This window comes from Pipistrellus kuhlii, unplaced genomic scaffold (assembly GCF_014108245.1).
Source record: "Pipistrellus kuhlii isolate mPipKuh1 unplaced genomic scaffold, mPipKuh1.p scaffold_m20_p_3, whole genome shotgun sequence".
In the NCBI taxonomy this organism is placed as follows: domain Eukaryota; kingdom Metazoa; phylum Chordata; class Mammalia; order Chiroptera; family Vespertilionidae; genus Pipistrellus; species Pipistrellus kuhlii.
In genome coordinates, this window is record NW_023425529.1 from 69,471,837 (window position 1) to 69,495,723 (window position 23,887).

General features: G+C 36.5%; 1 protein-coding gene across 4 annotated transcripts in view; it reads left to right on the forward strand.

Moving 5' to 3' along the window:
* TMTC2 (transmembrane O-mannosyltransferase targeting cadherins 2) overlaps positions 1-23,887 on the forward strand; it is a 412,316-nt gene that overhangs the window by 274,443 nt on the left and 113,986 nt on the right. For all 4 annotated transcript variants that reach the window (XR_006742882.1, XM_036456330.2, XM_045588305.1 and 1 more), the window contains exon 8: positions 6,126-6,247. Coding sequence is in view for 3 of the 4 variants with exons in the window: in XM_036456330.2 (XP_036312223.1) it covers positions 6,126-6,247 (122 nt within the window). In the remaining variant the exon portion in view is untranslated. The remainder of the gene's footprint in view (positions 1-6,125; positions 6,248-23,887) is intronic.

Sequence of the window (23,887 nt, forward strand, 5' to 3'; positions counted from 1 at the left end):
ACCCATTCCTAACCAAGTATCTTCATTTCCTTACTTATTAAATTTGCTGAACTTCCTTTTCCTGAGGCCACTTCTTTCATGGAATTTCTATTGTTTTGATCAAGCTTCAAGTATTACAGCTGAAACCAGTTTGGCTCAGTGGATAGAGCGTCAGCCTGCGGACTGAAAGGTCCCAGCTTGGATTCCAGTCAAGGGCATGTACTTTGGTTGCGGGCACATCCCCAGTATGGGGTGTGCAAGAGGCAGCTGATCGATTATTCTCTCATTGATGTTTCTAACTCTCTATCTCTCTCTCTTCCTCTCTGTAAAAAAACAATAAAATATATTTTTTAAAAATTATTACATATGTCATTCTCTCCTAAAACTGAATCCACTGACAGGACTTTTTGCAGTAACTGTTTACACTCTCTAATGACTGTTCCTAGTATTTAGACACAATGATATAGGGCCATGGTCGGCAAACTGTGGCTCTTTGGCCCCTTGAATGTAGCTCTTCCACAAAATAAAAGGCCTTGGAGAGTTTATTTTGAAGAAGTGGCATTAGAAGAAGCTTAAGTTTAAAAAATTTGGCTCTCAAAAGAAATTTCAATTATTGTACTGTTGATATTTGGCTATGTTGACTAATGAGTTTGCTGACCACTAGTATAGTGGAAAAAGAGTCAGGGAGAACTCTGATTTGAATCCTGACTCTGGCATTTGCTTGTTTTTGAATACTGAATAAGTTGCTTAATCTCAATGAGCAGCAGTTACTTCATTTGTAAAAGGAGACATATATTAATTTAAGTGTAGGCATACTGTAAAAGTATCAGATGACATATTAAAGACCTTAGTAAGTAATTAATCAATGATAAATGTTATTTGATAGGCAGCTTGATGCAATGAATGAAAAAAACAAACAAAACACAAACAAACAAACATGGGCTTTAAGGCCATTCAAACCTTTTTGGATGGGATTTCTATCTGTCCTCCTGCAAGTCACTTATCATATCTGAGCCTTCTTTTCATCCATAAAATGATTATTATAACTCCTACTATGAATTAGAAATGAGAAATATGCAGCCTTTACCTTGTCAGTACTTGTTTATTGCTTAAGTCTTTATGAGTTACCATTTAAATTGATATATGACCATTTTCTTGTATTTTATGTTTTTTATCTTGATTTTATTACCACTTTTACCAGGTGTACCGGTTAATAATGCAGATTTTTTTTTCCAATTGATGGAGTTACACAAAAGTTGCTATAGATGTGATTTGATATCTATGCTATTTTGTTGTATTGACAGCAAGCTTCAAAACTTCATATGTCAAATTTTCCAAAGGTGTTAGCACCATTGATATTTTTACACTTAAAAATGTCAAATTTCATGCATTTGTGGGAAGTTTTTACTTCATTACTTTATTTTGAAGAAAAGTGCTGATGAAAGTTATCATATACTCCGGGGAGCTTATGGTATACATGTTCCATCTCAAGATACTTGTGAATGCTGGTTTAAACACTTTAAAAGTGATGATTTCAATGTGAAAGACAAAGAATGTTCAGGTCAATCAAAAAGGTTTGAAGACCAATAATTACAAGCATTATTGGATGAAGATGCATGACAAACTCAAAAACAACTTGCAGAAAGATTAAATGTTGCTCAGCAAACAATTTCTGATCATTTACAAGCAATGGGAAAGATTTTAAAGAAAGGAAAATGGGCGCCACATCAACTGAACAAAAGACAAATGGAAAACCGAAAAGTCATCAGTAAAATGTTGCTTCAACAGTATGAAAGAAAGTCATTTTTGCATTGAATTGTGATTGGTGATGAAAAATGGATTTATTTTGAGAATCCCAAATGCATAAAATCATGAGTTGATCCAGATCAACCATCAACATTGACTGCAAGGCCAAATCACTTTGAAAAGAAGACAATGCTATGTGTTTGGTGTGATTAGGAAGGTGTGGTGTATTATGAGCTTCTAAAACCAGGTGAAACTGTTAATACTGATTGCTATCAATAACAAGTAATAATTTTGAACCATGCTTTGATCGTGAAATGACAAAAATGTGCCAGAAGACACAGCAAAGTAATTTTGCTTCATGATGACTCACTATTACACACTTCAAAACCAGTTAAAGACACATTAAAAGATCTTGCCTGGGAAATATTAACCCACCCGCCTTATTCACCAAACCTTGCTCCTTCAGATTACCAGTTGTTCTGATCGATGACACCTGCACTTTCTGAGCAGCACTTCAAAACGTAGGAAGAAGTGAATTGGGTCTCTGAATGATTTGCCTCCAAACAAGAAAAGTTCTTTTGGGATGGTATCCACAAATTACCTGAAAGATAGAGAAAATGTGTAGCTAGTGATGAGCACTACTTTAAATAAAGCACTTTTGATGTTTCTCTTGAAATTATCATGCTTTCTTTGATTGGAAAATCTGCGTTATTAACCGGTACACCTGGTAAAGGTCATCCATGGATTATTATTGCTCTTTCTTATTTCTTCAATTCAAGAGATAAGCCAAGGCAAAGTGAAATAAACTCCATGGCAAATGTATCACAGACTAGAAAACAATTTTCTTGGAGTAAGAAAGAGAGTGCAATTTTCACCTCAGCCAGAGCATCAGAAAGTTTGTGATTAGTCTGCACCATCTGTGTGAAGCAGTGTGCTCTGAGGCCAGGTAGTCCTGGGCTGAATCGCAGCTTTACATTTTCCACATTTATGAGTCTTGTGTTTTATTTAGCCACTATGCTTCTTGCTTTCCTTCTTTTGTAAAGTCCAGGTAATGAGATTTCTTAATAAAAAGTCAGATGCATATATAAAGCAACGAGTAGACTGAAAACATGTTTCATTTTACAAACCTACTCGGAATAATTGGTAGTTATTGAATGGTGGTTATTAGGAAAGGCTTCTTGAGGGAAATGAGAAAACATGTTGCATGCCCAAAGATGCAGAATGTGAGGCATGGGTGCACATAAATCAGACATTTACCCATCCCCCAGCTTGCTGTTCTGATTCATAGTAAACTTCAGTGAATTATTGTCATTGTAATCATTTTTATACCTGAAATACACTGAGTGGTTATATAAACACTAGGGGCCTAGTGCACAAATTCGTGCACTTTGAAAGGAACTGTGGGCCGAGAGGCTAAGGTAAGGTCACGTTTCAGCCCATCCTCTGCTCCCCTGCCAGGCCTCTCCCACCACTGCCCCTGGTCCTCTGTCTGCCAGCAGCCCTGCTTTCACCACTGCTGCTCCCATGCACTGACAGCACCAGCCCCGCTGGCACCTGCTGACAGTGCACTGCAATTGGGGCTGGCACCACCAGTGTGTGTGAGCAAGCTCAGCGTCATCAGTGATAGTGAGTGGCAGGCTGCCCTGATCGCTCCTCAGGAGCAGGGGGAGGTGGAGAAGCCCTCAAGAGCGATAGGTGCTGGCAGCGACTGTTCACACCCACTGATGCCGCCAAGTGATTGGGACTGGCACTGGGCACTGGCACTGGCAGTGGGTGCATGTGGCTGCTCTGGTGCCTGCTGTGGGTGTGAGCAGGGCTCCGGAGCCAGCAGTGAGTGCGAACACTGGGCTGAACAGTGGTGTGAGGGAGCAAAGAATTTTCAGTAACCACCAGAGGCTCGCCCCAATGACAGCCACTGGCACCCCGCCTTGCTCTGGCATCCCTGTTCACCTGCTCCACCAACCCACCACTCATGCCTGCCATGTTCTGCACATGCCCCCAGGTGTTAGTGCATGTTATAGTGACCTATTGTTCCCTGTTTAATCTATTTGCATATTAGACTTTTATTATTTAGGATTTTCTGAGTTGTAATGAATAGTACCCAAATATGTTGGCTATATATATTTTCAAGATGTGTTATTAGATTATATTTTCTTATTTCTAATCCTTTGATATTTGTCCAAATCGTGAGCTTTATAAACTAATAAATTGCGTATGAGTTTTTACTGAAGACATTGGGCCAGCTATGAATTATTTAGTAAATTAATTATATTTCATTTCAAAAGGAGGTTTTAATAATTATATATTTCTGACTTAGAAAGTACACGGTCTGAAGTGATTTTCAGATATCATCAACTTAAATATAAATATTTGAATCTGAAGCTCTCTGGTATTGTGGTTCTCTTGCATTCTTTTTCTAGACAGACAACCTACTGTTATTATTCTACCAATTAATTGGATTTGTTATAAATAAAAAGTAGAATCTATATTAAATGCAATGATTGTACAACTTCTAAAAAGGGACTTATGATCACTTAAAGACCCAAAGTAGAATTTCAGGATGATTCCAAACAATCTGCCAACAAGCCCACTTTCAGCTGTAACTCTGATGTTAGTATGTGTTTTCTGCTGGCTTTAGAAAACATTTTAGAGATAAATATTTGAATACAATTTACCATTAATTGCTTTAAAATTTTCAGTACTTTAGAGATTGTGCATTCTTCCTATTGTATAAATTATATCTAGAATGACTTTAATGTGAAGAGCAATTTACTTTTCCTAAGAAAAATTACTGTTTTCTTTATTTGGGAATGTTTGTTAATTTGTCAAGGCAAAAAAATAAAATATAACTCTTTGACAGCATTTCAATTTTTATAAAGATATTATAGCAAAAACAATATAATTATTACAGAAAATTAAAAAATTCATTCCTAATTTTACCAGTCTAACAACTGTGAGTGTTTTGTGTATTTCATTGCAGTCTTTGGCCTTTACTTCAGTAGTTCTTGCATCTCACTCATTAAATTAGAGATTTAATCTAATCGAATTCTTTTAAAGAGCAAACATGTTTTAAGTTTTACTAAAACAATACAGAACATTTTCTAGCTATTATTTTTATGATAGTATGATGTAAGGGCTGTTCTTAGAACTGGAAACACATAGATGTATGTAAGTAGATACATACATATACTTTTCACCAATATTTTCTACTGACCAGCGAGCAAAGGGCACTCAATAGGTCAGGAGACTCAAATTAATTCAATTCCTCAAACGTATTAGTATTGGCAATGCTGTGCTGATAGAAGAAGAATATGATTAAAATAAAAGGAAGCTAGCTCATCCTTGACATAAGGATGTACAATCAATGTGGGTAATAAATATAGAATAAACAACTGATCATGCGTATCAATGGAAAAAGCTATCATAATGATGATTAGTGAAGCTATAAAAATCTGCTTGAATAATAATGCAGGTTACCAGTCTATTGGTTGGTCTCAGGAATTGAATAGCATCTACATTTGCAGTGCTTGTTAAAGCTACAATATTTAACTTAAATATACAAATTATTTTAAAATATATATTTTTCCATTGGGTAAGTGTTCTTCATAATTATATAAGGAAGAGAGGCATTATAATAAAAGGGCAATTTGCTATACTTTTGGCTTTATTTCCAATTATTTTCCTCTTAGCTATTAGTGAAATGCTATTTGGTAGGTAAAATTTATATAGGCTGAATGTAATAACAGATGCTTCAAAGGCCTCAGACTAGTTTTATAGATGTTGATGGGCAATAATTGTCATGTATATATTAGATTTTAAAAATGAAATTGATTAAGTTTATTTACTTATTAAAATGTAAAGTGCAAATAGTTCTGAAAAAGTCTAGCATTAATGCATAATCCACAAGTTTTTCATTCCTTCACTTAAACTTACTTTCTCAATGTGACTGTAATCCTTGGAGGGTATGACCCTTAACTTCTCTCCTCTAGGTCTGCATAATGCTCTTCACTTAGTAGTTATTCTCTAAATGCTTATGTATGAATATGAATTAAAAAAGCAAATGATTTTACACAAGAAAGAACAAATTTAAAACACACACACACACACACACACACACACTAATGGTGACAAAGCACATATACTTGGGAATCAGATGTTCATAGATTAAAACTTAAAGCTTTACCACTTAGTAGACCTTTTATTTTAGCCATTTCACTTAATTTCTCCAAACATGTTTTCTCTTCTGTAAAGTGAAATGATGATAACTTGTAGTGAATAAAATGAGATAGCCGATGAAAGTTCTGGAAACGTCATGGAATATAAGCATGGTGATGAGATGCTGTTGCAAAGGCTGTTGGAGAGCTGTGTCCTCAGATTGATTGTCATGCTTCATTTTCCAGGGGAAGCGTATATGCGATTAAGCAAACTCCCCGAGGCAGAGTACTGGTACATGGAATCTCTCAGATCCAAGACTGACCACATTCCTGCTCATCTCACCTATGGGAAACTCTTAGCTCTAACGGTGAGTACCTACCTTCCTCACCCTTTAGAAGCTGGTTTTCTTCCTGCAGACCGAGCTAGATGTGGTTTGAGGTGCTGCTTCTTAGCCAGTTGATGCATAATGATGGCAGTACTAAATTAGAACCCTATATAGAAAATGTGGAAAACACTATGTCTTTGACTGTGGGTTTTGCTTTATATAAAATTTGGCATGCCATGATCCCTGATGTAAGTCAATGAAAACATATACATGAAGAATCCTCAATATGTGGTTACGTAAGAATTTGTTATAATAACAATATTTGTACAAAGATTATGTTCTTATGTTACTGTAGTTCTACAAGCCAATATTAACCCCAAACTGGCTGCAATGTAAAACTAAGTCTAATTCTTTTGAAATAGGCAAATTGTTGCATGTGTGTGGATCAGAATCACCTGGAATTCCTTCTAGCTGAAATTATTAGAAAAGAAGTGGAGCCACCATTTGGCTACTCATTGTGTGGCAAGCACTCACAGAGGCTAAGTCCTAGGAAAGTGGTGTTAGTTTGAAGCACAAGAAATTGCTGATATTCTACTCTTGTGACTTACAAATATCGAAATTTCATGTGTTTCAAAGTATTATTAATATTTTTATTTGATACAATAGACACTTGTCCAAAATACGTGAAATTTCTGGGCTCCCTCAGTTACTCAATAAAACTAGTCTTCAATCCTAAACTGAATCTGTTACTTATACTGCTTTAGTTACATCACCTGATCTTTCTCCAAATTTATAAAAATAAATGAATATAACGAATACAGAGCAAAAGGTCAGGAAAGTGATTTCTAAGGGAGTGAATAGAAATGTATTGTATCTTATAATTATTTAAAAGTAATAGCATTTATTTTCTCACAGATGCTGCTAAATTAAACACAATGTGTCTATTCTATCACTAAAACGCTATTAGAGAAATTATATGGGCAGACTAAGTAACCAGAAAACATCTCCCTAATGAAAGTCTAGATATGCCAAATAAAATATAACACATATCCTCTTAATGCATAGCTCAAAAAGTAGCAAGAGAATTTCCCTGTGGCTAGAAATGAAAAAACTAAACACCAAAACAGTGAACAGTAATCTATCATGTAGCTGATTTGGGATAGTTTCCTACTTGTGACAACCTGCGGGAAGGGAAGAGGTATTTTGTTTGTTTGTTTGTTTTTGTTCTTGCTGGAATAAGAGACAAAGTTTTGGATTGGGTGGAAGACTAGAAATTGGATGCCTAATTAAGCAGAGAAATTTGTATTCTTGGTGAAAGAATAATACCAACATCGCTTACTGATACAAGAAAGTAGCCTTTCTCAGCATGGGATCTGAATGGAGAATGAAGGAAGGCTCTGCTGGGAGTTTATCCTAAGTCCTTTTCCTACCAGGCTTTGGGTTTTGAATTTACTTTATTTGCATGATCAGGGAATTTCTAGGCCAAGAAAATAAATAAAAAAATCAGCCCACTAAAGGCTTTTGCCAAATAAATTATAGATGTCCTTCAAAAAAAAACCCCACAAAACAAAACACAATTAAATCTAGAAGGAATTACTTAGTGAGGTATGGAAAGAATAGTAAACAAAGTAATGGTTATTATGTTTATAATAAACTTCTACTGAATAAAACATTGAGAAAGAATACTCTTATGGAGATGATCAGAGTGAGAGAGGAGATGTTATTTAAACTGAATTTGGAAGTCAGAAAGTGGAAGGAGATATTACAACTGATTTCTCAGAGCTAGCTTTGGGATGGGATAACAAAGAAAAGAAATATAACATACTCAAAAAGAAACCTGGGGAGACGACTCAAGATTTTGAGGCAGCTAGCATAGAAGAGAGTTAAAGAGCATAAAATGAGGTAATCCGTTATAACATATGGAACAGTCAGACCTCTCCCCCATGTACACAATACCCCAACCAGGCACTTCACCTGTAAGGCCAGGGAAAGGAAGCTCATGGTGGCAGAGCTGTTGAATAATAGACGTCAGGACTCAGCAACAGCTCGCGCAATTGAAAGTGGAATGAGGTGAAGCCGGTTTGGTTCAGAGGTAGAGCATCAGTCTGTGGACTGAAGGGTCCCGGGTTCAATTCTGGTCAAGGACATGTACATTGGTTGCAGGCACATCCCTGGTGGGGGGTGTGCAGGAGGCAGCTAGTAGATGTTTCTCTCTCATTGACGTTTCTAGTTCTCTATCTCTCTCCCTTCCTCTCTGTAAAAAATCAATAAAATATATTTTTTTTAAAAGAAAAGAAAGAAAAAAAAATGAAAGTGGAATGAGAGGGACTGAAAAAAAGATTTGAGTGAATGTCTTCCAATGGATACTCCATAGTCAGTACCCTTCCCCTACCACATGCTCAACACCAACAGCACAGAGCTTATACTCCATCAACTAACCCACCTAACCACCCCACCTCCAAAAAAATTGCTGAATTCTCTTCTAGAGAAACTGATCATTGTTAGAAAAATATTTCCACATATGTACCTACTTTTGGAGAGGCCCTATAAATGATAGTTTCCAAAGCAGATACACAGAAGTGAATCTGTCCAGTCTAGAAAGCACATCTGTGCCTAAGGAACATCATTCAGCTTTTATTTAACTTACTGCTAAATATCAATGGACAGAAGCCCTGGCCAGATGGCTCAGTTGGTTGGAGCATTGTTCATATACCAATGTGTGTGGGTTTGATTCCTTGTCAGGGCACATACCTAGATTGCAAGTTTGACCTTTAGTGGGGGGAGAGGGAGAATAGGGGAGACAAATGACAAATGGCAGTTTCTCTCATGAATTGATGTTTCTCTCTTTCTCTTTCTGATTGTCTCTCTTTCTTTCTCAAATCACTAAAAAACATGGTATCAGGTGAGGATTTAAAAAACATTTATATATGCACAACCAAGGATCATAAATCATAATATGAAACCCTCAAATGTAAAAGATTGGACACAAATTATTAGGAGGACAATGAAAGAAAGAGAAGTAAAAAACATTTCTTAAATTGTTAGAAAGAGATGGCAATGAAGTATTTCATGAAGTAGGATGTCATTAAAAAATAAAGAATGAAAAGTGAGAAAGAGCTTTTAGAAACACTAATACAAAAAGATATGTGCACCCCTGTGTTTATTGCAGTATTACTTATAATAGCCAAGATTATAGAAACAACCTAAGTTTCCATCAGTAGACCATTGGAGGAAGGAGCTGTATCGATAGTATAAATACACAATGGAATATTACTTGGCCATTATAAAGAATGAAATCTTACTATTTGCAACAACATGGATGGACCTAGAAGACATTATGCTAAGTGAAATATGTCAGACAAAGAAAGACAAATACCATATGATTTCACTTATATGTGGAATCAAAAGAACAAAATAAATGAACAAACAAAACAGAACCAGACTCATAGTTGCAGAGAATAAATTAATGGTTGCCAGATGGGAGAAGCTGAAAGGGCTGGGTAAAAAAGGTGACGTGATTAAGAAGTACAAAGTAGTAATTATAAAATAGTTTTGGGGATATAAAGTTTAGTGTAGGGAATATAGTCAATAATATAATAACTATGTATGGTGCTAAGTGGGTAGTAGGATTATTGGGGGTGATCATAAAGTATATAATTTATAAAGTATACTTTATACACTGGAAGCTAGTATAAGATAATATTGAATGTAAGCCATAATTGAAAATAAATAAATACATAAATAAAATGAAATACAAAAATATGATATCAGAACAATTTTCATTGGAAGAATATGAGAATAAAGGTGAAGAAATTTTTCCATATAAAAACAAAAGGAAAAGGAAATAAAATTAAGATATTAAGAAAGAAATCAATATAAGGCTCAACAGAAAAAAATAGAGAAAGAAAAAGGAGAACATTACTTAAAGTTTATGAGGACAAGTTGCTATTTCTTCCATTTAGAGGTTATAATATATTGAGTTTAATCTGTTAGAAAAATGTTTTAACTTATAAAACCATTTTCATTTATAATTTGATAGTATAGTAATTCATTTAGCTCTACTTAAGAATATAATTCATCTACATCTCTTGCTCCAACTACTATCTTTTAGATGTTCTTAAGGATTTCAAAAGGCATCATTTTTAATTAAGTATAAGATGCCTGATTTTCAAAAACAAAGAAAAGGTCACTTAGAAAAAAAAAGTTTGGAAGCTTAAATGTATTTAATTCTGAATATACATGGAGTCTGACACTATTTTGGCTGTAGAAGCTGTATGTTCTTTTTTCCCCCAAATTCTTCATTTCAAGGCTTAATATTTAAAGTTTCCTGTACCAAAAATATGATTTTACAGGCTGCTTTATTTTTTATAAGGGTTTTTAAAAAAACGGGATTTAGAAGTTTTAACTCACTTCAACATATGGAAGGAAAGGAAAGACTTGTGTATTACAATCCAAATTTTAATTCCTCCACACCACCAAAACTTTTATAGTTTCCGATTTGCTGATTAGATGAAATACAAACCCTATTATGGAATGACTTGAAATCAGAGTGCCAAAACCTCACAACCATCTTTAACAGTTTATTTTTGAATTATGAGATTTGGCAAATTTCTGATCCCAATGGATTGCTTTTGTCTAAGTTTGGGTTTCTTGGCCTGGTAACAGGCCCTTGACTTAACATGAAATTGGCAAGGTGAAAAATGCCACACATTTTGACTTAGAATGCTTTATGTATTAAATATTGTAAAATAGAATTGTCTATTAGTCTCAAGAGAAGAGAAATAAAGATGGAGTGGTGTTTTTATTGTTTTGTCAAAACTGACCAAAGGCAAACATGTAAAAATGATATTCAACTATAGTAGACAGACTGTAGAGTAAGATTTCATATAAAAATTATATTTTATTAGACATAAAAACAGATTATTGGTGCCTTTTTTACAGCCAGTGGAGTGATTTGCTTAGTACTTTTTGGTACAGATTTTTGGTTATGAATTTGTATAGTATTTATAGTATTTAGAAAAGTTGAAAATGGTTTATCATCTCCCAGAATGTACAAAAAATTTCCTTTTTCTCTACCTGCTCAGATTTTATTTCCTCTGTGAAGTCTTGCCCAAGTCTTTCAAGCAGTTGTTTTTTCCTTTCTCTGTGGAAAATGTATCAAGAATTAACTTGATAAATTATTTAAATAATTTATTTTAAAATTTAAATGGCAATTTTAAAGATTTAATTCTTGATACAGAGAATTTTTAAAAAATGACAAATATTTTGCAGTTTTTGTGAGCCATTGAAATTAATATTGACTTAAATTATGCTAAACGCTGTTTGGCTGATAGCTTATTTTACTAACAGATTTAGGTTAGTTAGTAAGAGAAATGGACGGATATGGGAGACTCTGATGGTAATTCCTGATACAGAAAATTTTTATTTTGGCTACTGCAAGTAAGGATTTCAAATGGCATTATTTCCCTTTCCTTTCTCATGCCTTCATACCATGGTCTCATTATCTTTATAATAGTGCTTCCAGATTGAATGGCAGAAATAAATCTATGGCTGCCTCTTGACCCTAGACATGGGACACGAATTAAGTCTTATCTTTTTATCTCTTCAAGCAATTCACTCTTTGGTGACTACACCTGTAGCTTCCTTGTGCATTTCTCTTTTTAAGTTATTTAAGGGCTGGTAACATAACTTTTGAATGTGTTTCCTTAGCCCGATTCTAATTTCCTCATTCCTTTCATTTGGTCAACACACATATGAGACTTATTACTCTATGCTAGGCATCACTCTAATTCCCAATTACCGTATTTTTCGGACCATAAGACGCACTTTTTCCCCCCCAGAAGTGGGGGGGGGAAAGTCCCTGCATCTTATGGTCCAAATATAGCCTACACATATACTTTAAAAAAAAGTTTTTTTACTTGCCCGGCTCTAAAATGGTTCTAAATACTGCTGTTTACTTTACAGGGTTGATTACATGTGTTTATGACTGTGATGTTGGGTTTTAATGCACATAAAATATTTTAGGACACTATTTGTTTCAGAATCTTTTTTTCTTCATTTCCCTTCTCTAAAAACTGGTGCGTCTTATAGTCTGGAGCGTCTTATGGTCCGAAAAATACGGTATATGTTCCAAGTAAATGAAAGAGAATGGCATGATTATAGGTTACACGCAGAGTAATCTTCCAAAACCCTAGAAGGAGAGATGGGCACAAGAGGGTATACATCTCTTGAACACCTGTGCTTGACATCTGTTATTTTGTGAATCTTTAAAATGAATATTCTCCTCTTTTTATACATAAGGACACTGAGTTTTAAAGATTGAAGGCGCATCCCCAAGAATAATTTAGCTACTAAGTAGTAGAATTTGATACAGCCTCAATGTTTTCTGAATTGAGCATCATTAAATTTTACTCTATATTACATAATTTTAAGTGTGGAGTTTTTCTCCTTGTTATACCTGATAGGAGATTCTAAAAGTAAGCCAGGACTTCCTCTCTCTTCCTTTTTATAACTCATTTTTAGATATTACCTCTATATACTAGGTTAGTTTGAATGGTTAAGTAGATTTTTATTTTTAAGCATCATTGGTCATGAGCTTACGACTTCCATTTTTGGCTGATGGCACTTTTAGGTCCTACATTATAACAAAATACCAGTTTTCCCAGGTACTCTAGAGAATAGTTCTGCCTTAGGGTCACTGGTCTTGTCCATATTTAAAGATACCATAGTTGGGCCTGGGTGATACCTCTTTAAAATATCTGGAACTTTTCATAGCAACATCATGTCCAATTAAAATACTATACAGAGCCACCCTCTAAAATTGTGATTTATTTCTTGTTTTAACTTTGTTACTTAGGGCTAATGCCATGAATTTAAAATAGGGCATGCATTAAGAGAGAAGGAAAGAAATAGCATTTCTACTACTATGCTATTTCAGGTGTTTATAGTTGTTTCTAAAGCTGTGAGTATTCTATAATTATTTTGATTTTTTTGTTTTTGTTTTCCTTCCTGTTTGTCCTGTTCAATTTATTTGAGCCAAATATTTTGCAGTTTTTGTGAGCCAGTGAAATTAATATTGACTTAAATTATACTAAACGCTGTTTGGCTGATAGCTTATTTTACTAACAGATTTAAGTAAGAGAGAAGGAAGGATATGGGAGACTCTGACGGTAATTCTTGATACAGAAAATTTTTATTTTGGCTACTGCAAGTAAACACTAAGCCAAATTTCTGTGTCTAGCCTCTGTTAATTATGCTACAAAAACTCCATTTCTGAAAGTTCTTGAGATTCAATAGCAAAATTTCCTACCCCAAGATTCTAATACAGTAGTAGTGTAGTGCTGTCTAATTTGTCTCAAATGTTGTGCTTGGGTCTTAGTTTGCTTGGGTCTGTTGTAATAATTACTATTTAGAGGTGGGTTATTTTTTCATTGGGTCCTTTTCAGAACAGACTTCATGGTAATCACCTCACAACCTTGTTTAGATTAGAGGGAGAGGGAACAGAAAATAGTTTTTTTCTGTGATTCTAACATTGTTGCGTGTCTGTCCAATTCAAGTTGCAAAATTTATTCTGTGAAAAGAGGAGGACATATAATATAAATTATGCTACTGAAATATTATATGAAATAAAGAATAAACTTTATTTCAATACTGTATTCAGCTAAGCATTTTATATAAAGTTGCCTTATCTAAACCTTATGATTTAGTATTCTAGAGATAATGTAGTTATTATTGTATTGTTTTTACGGTACTCTGAAGCATAATGGATCTAATAGTCATCTTTTAATTTTTTAAAAATATATTTTTATTGATTTCAGAGAGACAGGGAGAGGGAGGAAGAGAGAAATAGAAACATCAATGGTGAGAGAGAATCATTGATTGGTTACCTCCTGCACTCCCTATATGGGGATCGAGCCCGCAACCTGGTCATGTACCCTTGACCAGAATCGAATCTATGAAAGAAAGAAAAGTGGGTCCGCAGGCCAACACTATCCACTGAGCCAAACCAGCTAGGGCAGATAGTCAAATTTTAGAGACCAACCCCTCACTTCAAGATATAGATACTTTTATCTAGAATCAATCTTACAATCATTCTACTTATTGCCACTCAAATATATCCAAAATGTCTCAGGCTTCTATTTCTTGCTTTTGCATGTCAATAGAAGTCATTGTTAAAGTATTTCCTTTTGCCCTAGCTGGCATAGCTCAGTAGTTTGAGTGTGTGACTGAAACCAATTGATGTGAGAGAGGCATATTGATGTTTTCTCTTTCTCTTCTCTCTCTCTCCCTCTCCCCCACCTCTTCCTTCTGCTCTCTTAAAAAAAAAAAATCAATGGAAAAGTTGAGGATTAACAACAACAGCAGCAACAAAAATATTTCCTTTTGCCAGATATTCTTAGAAATCGTAAAAATTAAAATATTCAAATTCTCAGGCATTAAAAGTTACATGAAATAATTCTAGTTGCTTCATATACATGCCTATGTTTGAAAACAAATGTTACTTACTTTTAGTGGTAAATAGAATGATATTGCTTTTGAATTAACGTATATTTCATTGTCACTATTTTGTTTGTTTGTTTTTTTTATTTGGTCTGTAGTTATCATTTAGTGCAATTTAAGCAGCCCAGCAGGTTCAGGCCCTCATACTCCCCCAGAACTCGGATACGAAGGATGTAGATGGATAAGTGGTGTGCCCTTAAAAACACACTCCTTTATAAAACCTGCATTTGATACACAGGTGCTGAGTCTGCACCTCGGCTTTTGGCTTATGCTCTGTAATAAACAGTGGAGATACAGAGACAAAGAGGGCATTTCCCTGGTCTCAAAAAGGCCTCAGTGCACTCTGTTGAGGAGAAATTGGTCCAAGAGCCACTCATAGTTGCTTCAGTGATGGGTTGCCTTGCTTTGTGACTAGAGGAAACGGCTTGTTTTGGAAGGGCAGCTATGTAGGTACCTTAATTTTATTTCCTTACTCTTTCATTTTTATTATAGACTAGAAGCCCGGTGCACAAAATTCATGTATGGAGGCAGGAGAGGGGGGGCCGTCCCTCAGCCCAGCCTGCACCCTCTCCAATCTGGGACCCCTCGAGGGATATCTGACTCCCTGTTTAGGCCCGATCCAGGATTGGCCTAAACAGGCAGTTGGACATCCCTCTCACAATCCAGGACTCCAGGCTCCCAACTGCTTGCCTGCCTGCCTTCCTGATTGCCCCTAACCACTTCTGCCTACCAGCTATATCATTCCCTAATAACTCCTCTGCCAGCCTGATTGATGCCTAACTGATCCCTTGCCAGCTTGTTTGTCCCTGATTGCCCTCCCCTGCAGGCCTGGTCACCCCTAACTGCCCATCCCTGCAGTTTTGATCACCCCCAACTGCCCTCCCTTGCAGGCCTTGTCCATCCCAACTGCCCTCGCCTGCTAGCCTGATTGCCCACAACTGTCCTCCCTTACAGGCCTAGTCTCTCCCAACTATCCTCCCCTGCTGGCCAACTTGTGGTGGCCATTTTGTGTCCACCTGGGGGCAGTCATCTTTGACCACATGGGGGCAGCCATCTTGTGTGTTGGAGTGATTGTCAATCTGAAAATTACTTTTTTATTAGATAGGATAGAGGCCTGGTGTAAGGGTCGGGGCCAGCTGGTTTGCACTGAAGGGTGTTCCAGATCAGGGTGAGGGTTCCCTTGGGGCGTAAGGTGGCCTGGGTGAGGGGCCTGTGGTGGTTTGCAGGCCAGTCATGCCCCCCGGCGACTCAAGTGGAGGCCCTGGTATCTGGAATTTATTTATCTTCTACAATTGAAACTTTGTAGCCTGGAGTGGAGCCAAGCCTTATGCTGGCTCCGTGGTGGCAGCCATTTCTGTTGGGATTTATTTACCTTCTATAATTAAAACTTTGTAGCCTTAAGTGGAGGCCTGGGCCGGCCAGGGTGTGCAGAAAGCTTGGCTTCTTCCATTTCCAGGGAAACCCAAGCCTCCCTCTTGCTCGCTCAGTGGCTGCAGCCATCTTGGTAGGGGTTAATTTGTATACTTGCTCTTGATTGGCTGGAGGGCATGGCTGGTGTCTGTAGTGGAGTTATGGTTAATTTGCATATTGCTCTTTTATTAGATAGGATACTGGATTTCATACCAGTTAGCAAGCACTCTTTCCTCACTTGACATTCCTTTAATTTACTATGCACCCCACTGATAGTCTGCATACAGTGTAGGACTCATGCTCATGACTTCCAGGTTAATACTTTCTCCTACACCATGTGACTCTCCTGACATGTAAGAAAACATGGACACATTTTAATGTGAGGTACATGCTACTTTTAACTTATGTCTTCTATTTTCTTAGCTTGATAATTTTTTTTAATAGGATAAAATTCGAGTCTCTTTTCTGGATAAAACAGCATTGTGATGTAAGTATGTTTCCTCTAGGAAAGGTGGTACAGGCAGCATGCATTTTCAAAATGTATGTGTTTTCAAACGCAAATATCTTTAGCCTTTACCATAGGAGCTTACCCTTTTTCTGTGGAATCTATGTATGTATGTACTGTATGTGTGTGTGTGTGTGTGTGTATATATATATACACACACACACACACACCTACACACACACACACATGCAAATATATAAAGAAAGTTACATCTGTTCTAAGATTGTAAAGTTTTTGTTTTTGCCGTCTCATAAGTAGATTCATAAGAGCTCAGATATGAATGTGTTCACAAGTCCATAGGCTTTTGCATTTCTCCTATATTTACCCACATTACATCGAGGCCAGGAGCCTCAGCAACCTGAAGCATGAAGCCTGCAGAGCTATAAATTGCATCCTTAGTTTTATAGTAAAATTATATACTTCTTCCAAGCAGCAGCTAATTGAGTTCAACTTGATTTTTATCTAAGTCCTGAGCTTTTAGGACCAGCTACTTCTCACTAATTGCCTATCTCCCTTGCCATGAATCTGTTGCTTTTCTACCTAACAAAGAATTAAATATTAAGTATGGGGTGGCCCTGTACTCTGCCTCTTCAGTGGTCATCGCAGGCACTGTCCCTCCTGGATAAGCTCAGTCACTTTGTCACATGATGAACTAGACACTTTATCATGTAATGAACTATGCTGTTCCAACACCTCCTCATAAATCCCAGAATCTAGACACCCAGTGTAGAGATGAGGAGACTGAGCTTCAGAGGTTAAATCCAGATCTGTGTTTAAAGCCTACACTACTATGCTTTGTATTTTCTGAGAGCTGCTCTATTTAAATTGCTCTGTAGCTTTTTATTTATTATGCCAAAATATGCATATGTGGTATCTTATGTGCATAAAAGCTTAACTTCAAAATGCATAATTTTGCTTCTTTTTAAAGCAAACCTTTTTCCATTTTTAGATTTCTTGTAATACATTTCTAGAGAGAAAAGACAATTTCTGTGTAAATCTACATATACCTATAAAAGCCTAAGTGACTGTTAGGACCAGAATGATCAGAACGACTGGTCAACCAGTTGCTATGATGTTCATTGAGCACTAGGAGGCAGATGCTCAATGCATGTGCTGCCCTCTACTGGGCAGTGCGCTCTCACAGCCAACCTCCCACAGCCTTTCCCCCTGCTAGCTGGTCCCCTTCCCATCCCCCTGAACACTGAGTTGGAGCCAGACCACCTGAGCACTTGCCTAGAAATGTATTTCTTCTCACAGTGGAAAGCATAATTCTTTTAAAAGGCTTAAAATGCAGATATAATTGAGGCTCATTTAAGAAGTATAATTGAGGCCCTTTGTCAAAAAGACAGAATAAGGTACATTCTTGAGCCACACTGTGATTCAGTGTGCACTGTAATTACTGTAGGTGGGAACCAGGAACGTGAGCGTTCACACATGATTAGGACACTTTGGTCAGTTTGACATTAGCCATGGGCACTGGGTTTCAGATGGGCACTGGTCATTGTATAAAGCCCTGCATTATGATGCCATGTGATGGAGGAATAGGTAGTGTTGTTTTGGATGGAATGGTCGCTTTGGGAAATTTTGTCTCTGAGAAATGGAGCTTGAAGACATTATCTCCTATATAATCTGCTCTATTTCTTACTTCTTGAAATGAAACAGCAATAGCTAGAAGAACAGGATTTCTGTCTGCTTGAATCAGAAATTTATGCACTTTAAGCAGAAAATTACTGATCAGGAGCCTATGGTCCTTTGTTTTAAGATGTCTTTGCATATCTGAAAAGATTATTGCCTCAGCAGCAGTATAGGATTAAGTTGAAATCTATTGCTTTGGCTTAGATAGTTTCCTGAGGTCTGCTTTCATCTTCTCCCCTAGAGTGTACATTCCCCACAAGTGGTAATTATCTTCACTCATCGTCCCCTCACCACTTCAACAGTACTCAACACAGAAATACAAATAACTGCCTATTTACATTAGGCAATTATTGGATTTGATACCCTTGCTTTGACTATAAATATTAAAGCTGACTCACTAAATAATGTTACATGGCAAGAATTGCTTTTACTTGATAATAAAAGAGGAGGTTTAAAATATGATGAAATTTAGGGGTATCAATAAGATTTTATCATTGCCATTATTGTTCTGATAGTTTCTATTAAAACACAGTTCCCAAAAAACCAGAAGACATCCCTCAAAAGTATTCCATTGACATTAGTAATTCTAGATGTTTCTTTTTTTTTTTTTAAGTTAAATTAGTGTGGCAAAGCTGAATACTATCTTTCTTTCTTAAAATATGTTAATATGCATACAGCCTATTAGAGGAACTGAAAGTTGTTTTGATATTTACTAGTAAAGCCCTACTTAGAATAATTACTATAGCGCCCTGTTTTAAAGTTGACATCATCATCTAGACTAGAGGAAAAAATGTCCTGCTGAGTAAACTTGGGGGAACTTTATTAATAGACATAAATGAAAAAAGACAGTGAGTTTTACCTGATAGACCAGTACATTGGAGCAAGAACACTTGAGTATTGCTAACCTAGTAATTTATAATTTAGTTTATTATTAAAGTATTCATTTATTTTGACACATCTAAGACTTTAGTAAATATTAAGAGTAATTCTTTGCTTTCCTCCATGATCAGGGTGGACAGATATACTAAAGAAGTTCCAGGAAATTAGGATGCAAGTATAACCAAGTTCAAGATTTTGGAAGAAAAAAATCATTAGGGATAGAGCTACTTTAAAAACAGCCATTTGTTTAAACCTATCCAAAACTCAATCAGGTTGAATTACAGTTGAAATGTTATAATGTGCTTAGGCTCTGTTTGCAATCTCCAGGATATAGATAAAATAAAACAAATTTGTTTTATTTTTTTCTATTTCTTTTTTATTAGTTATGTATTTTATGTATTCTACTTTATTTTTTGAAATATTGTATTTTTTGAAATATATTTTATTGATTTTCCACAGCGAGGAAGGGGGAGGGATAGAGAACTAGAAATGTTGAGGAGAGAGAAACATCAACCAGCTACCGGGGATGTGCCCACAACCAATGTACATGCCCTTGACCAGAATCGAACCCAGGACCTTTCAGTCCGCAGACTGACACTCTATCCACTGAGCCAAACTGGTTTCGATGAAATATTGTATTTTTTCTTTTAATTCTTCTTTATTGTTACATATGTCTCCTTTTTCTCCCATTGACCTCTCACTGGCCGTTTCCACCTCCCAGCACATGCCCTGACCCCTCTACTGCAATGTCCATGGGTTATGCTTATATGGATGGATACAAGTCCTTTGGTTGACTTCCCCCCGCCCCGCCCCCGCTCTGCTTTCCTTCTGAGGCTGGACAATCTATTCATTGCTTTTATGTCACTGAATCTATTTTTGTTCATCAGTTTATGTTGCTCATTATATTCCACAACTGGCTTATTTTGCTTAGCATAATGCTCTCTAGGTCCATCCATGCTGTTGCAAATGGTGAGAGTTCCTTCTTTTTTACAGCAGCGTAGTTTTCTATTGTGTAGATGTATCAGTTTTTTAACCCACTTGTCTGCTGATGGGCACTTAGGCTGTTTCCAAATCTTAGCTTTTTTAAATTGTGCTGCTATGAAGATATGGGTGCATATATCCTTTCTGATGGGTGTTTCTAGTTTCTTAGGATATATTCCTAGAAGTGAGATCACTGGATCAAATGGTAGTTTAAAACTTTGTTTTTTAGACTCATTGAAGTTAAGCCATAATTTTGAAGAGGAAATTCACTTTATTGATTTGTGACCAGCTGCAAATTATCTTTTCATTGTTTCTTAATTCCTGATATAGAAATAGCATTTGATCATGTCAATATTTAGAATCTTTTCCTGTACTAAATGTTAATACTTATATCCTTCAAAGAATACAGGGTGTAGCAAAAGTAGGTTTATAGTTTTTTCATACTAATAAAAGGGTAATATGCTAATTAGACTGGACATCTTCCGGATGTCCTTCCTGATGAAGCCGGAGCCGGAATGAAGCCAGCCTGGATCCTGGGTGCCAGAGGAAGCTGGTGCTGGCAGCTCAGGTCCCAGGTGCTGGAGGGAAGCTGGTGCCGGCAGCTGGGGGAAGGAAGGCTGGGCCTCTAGTTAATAAATAATAGTACAAGAATAAACTGTGTTTCTTGTACTCACAACTATAAACCTACTTTGCCTCACCCAGCAGTATGTCAGAGGAAGCACTTATGATTTGGTTGGGTTCTTACCTTGGCTGCCATACTCTCACCCTCCCCTTAGTGTCATTTAGGCATTTAAAACTTTTTTATCTTAGGACTTTGCTATTGTTACAAACTGTTTTAAGCATCTGGAAAAAGAGAGATTGTTGCAACAAATACTTATACATTTTTAATTCAAATAAAATAGGCAAAAAAATTGTTGGTATTTATATATTTTAGAAATGGAATTTTTAATGAACATTTTCTTTTAGAATAGTTTTACATTCCAGAATTATTGAGAAGTTAGTACAGAAAGTTCCAGTATCTTCTATTATTGACATCATATATTAGTGCAGCACATTCATAATGACTTATGAGCCAATATTGATATATTATTATTAAATAAAGCACATATTTTATTCCAGTAACCTCAACAGTGTTCTGTTCTCAGTGTCCCAGGATCCCAACCAGTATACCACATTTTACTTAGTTGTCTTCCACCTTAGGCTCCTCTTGGCTATGACAGTTTCTCAAGTTTCACTTATTTTTGCTGATCTGAATAGTTTTGGGGCGTACTGCTCATTATTTTGTGGAGGCCATTGGTCTTTGGCTGGAGTTTTGTCCGATTAGACTGAGTGAGGTTTTGGAGGAAGACCACAGAGATAGTATCATTCTCTCACATCATATCCATGTTATTTACTACTAATGCGACTAGTCATTCACTGTTTTTGTGACCTTGGATAACCTGGCTTGAAGGTGGGTTTTTGTTGCATTTCTCCAGTGTAAAGACACTCTTTTCCCCCTCCCTTTCCATACTGTACTCCTATGTAATCCACACTTAAGGAGTGGGAGTTATGCTCGCTCTCTGGGCACAGAGTTTCTGTATAGATTATTTGGTATTCTTCTGTGTGGCGATTGGTCTCTTCTCTTCTCCTTAATTATTATTGAAATTTTTATGTACAGTAGTGTGGACTCAGGGATATTTATTTTATCTTCTGTTAAAATGTGTTTCTTCTGTTTATTTTGTTGCTCAAGTTGGTTTTGTTGCATAGATTTAATCAGTGGGCGTTCTTTCATAGGCTTCTATGTCCCTTCGACTTACCTCTAGTGTGTGTGTGTATATGTGTGTGTGTGTGTCTGTGCGGGCGTGTGTGTGTGTGTGTTTTCCTTTGGGTACATTCACACTTTCTGTCACTATAACATGCTCCTGGCTGTTATATGTTTTATATGTATTCTGCCCAAGTTTTTTCTGGCTTATATATTTTCTGCCCAAGTCCTAGAATCTGACATTTTTCAAGGAGCCCTGGATCCTTTCGTTGGCAAGTGGTTTAGAACATAAGATCTGGGTTCTAGGTACTTAGTGCTACTGGGGGTCCTTGTTCAGAGGCTCCCTCAGATGACAGAGCAATCAGATAGGTTTCTATATTAGCCAGCATATGTGCAATTATATATGTATATTATATAAATATCTTATATGTAACTGTATTTTATATTAAACTAAACATACGTTTACACTGTCTTCATCCTAATCCATTACCACTGGGATCTTCCTAGCCTCCTCCTCTTGTTTATCTGCACTTACCATCCGGTGAGAAGCCTGCCTTCACCACCACCCATACATTTCCTTAACAGTTCATGTTCCAGTATTCACATGTAGTTGTTTTAGCATTGTTACCTTGTACCGGGGGGAACAAAATCTTTTGTCAACTAAACGTCTATTCATAGTTCAGTGTCTTCCTCCTTGCTTCAGATATTGCCTCATTCCCAAACTTAGACCAGCACCATGTTCCCATGTTTCCAAACAGACTGCTGCCTTTTTCTGGTCTCTCCGCCTGGCAACATCGGACCCATCCCCTTAGTGTCATCTCCAACCCTCCTTTTCTAAAAATAGTTACTGGTTCCCTCCAGGCAGCCTTAGGGCTTCCCTTCCAGGGCTGTTATGGCATATGAATATCCCCATGCTAGCTGAAGACTTGTGTATTACTATTATTTGTCGTTGTTTTTCAGACAGTGGGAGGAGGGACCCCGTCTCTTCATAAATGTCTGTTGACTCATTATGAGTGAAATGACTTGAGGCAGAGATTGGCTCATTTCACATAAAGTACCCTGTGAATTGGAGAACATCATGCTGAGTGAAGTAAGCCAATCAATGAAAGAGAAACACCGCATGACCTCACTCATTTATGGATAATAAAGAACATTATAAACTGATGAACCAAAAGATAGATATAGAGACAGTAAAGCAACAAGCAGACTGTCAAATTACAGTGGAGAGGGGAGGAAGATCTGGGGGTGATAATAGATCAACCAAAGGACTTGTATACATGCATATAAGTACAACCAATGGACATAAAACTCTGGGGAGGGAGGGTACGTGTAGGAGGGAGGGAGGGGGGCAAAAAAATCAATAAAATATATTTTTTTAAAATTAATTAATTAAAATAAATAAATAAGTAAAAATATAATAAATAAATAAATAAACAAACTAATAAATAAGTAAATAAAGTACCCTGTGAGGGTAGAGCACTGACCATCACTGCCCTTCCCCGCGGACTTCATTCTTCTGTTTTCTGTGCTCACATGAAAATAGGTCCATCACCTTCTATTGTTAGCTATGTTCATGGCTGTCTGCCCCTGTGGGTCCCATTCATTATGTTAGATGCCAAGGGAAAACCTTGTAAAGCAGTAACTATTTGTTGAGCCAATACATTATTTTAATGTTGTATGGTGGAAGGAAAGAGTGAGAGGAAAAAATAGAACTTTGAAAGGATAAATGGCACAGGTGAAGGTTTATACAAGTACCTAGGCAGAAAGGGGGGGGGGGGGGGGGGGGGGGGGGGGGTGATGTTTTGAGTAGTTAAAAGTTAAGTAAAAAATATGAGAACTTACATTTTTTGTTTCATTCTGGCTTAAAATGCCAGTTTCTCAGCATTTAAAAAAAGAAAGAATTTAGAATTAATTTAAAGAATTATATAAAAGTTGGATAACAGCACTTTGGCTGTAAAATAATTTCTTTTTTTCTCAGTAAAAATGACAACTATAGAACTGCACATTATTGAAAGATAGGAATAAAAATGTG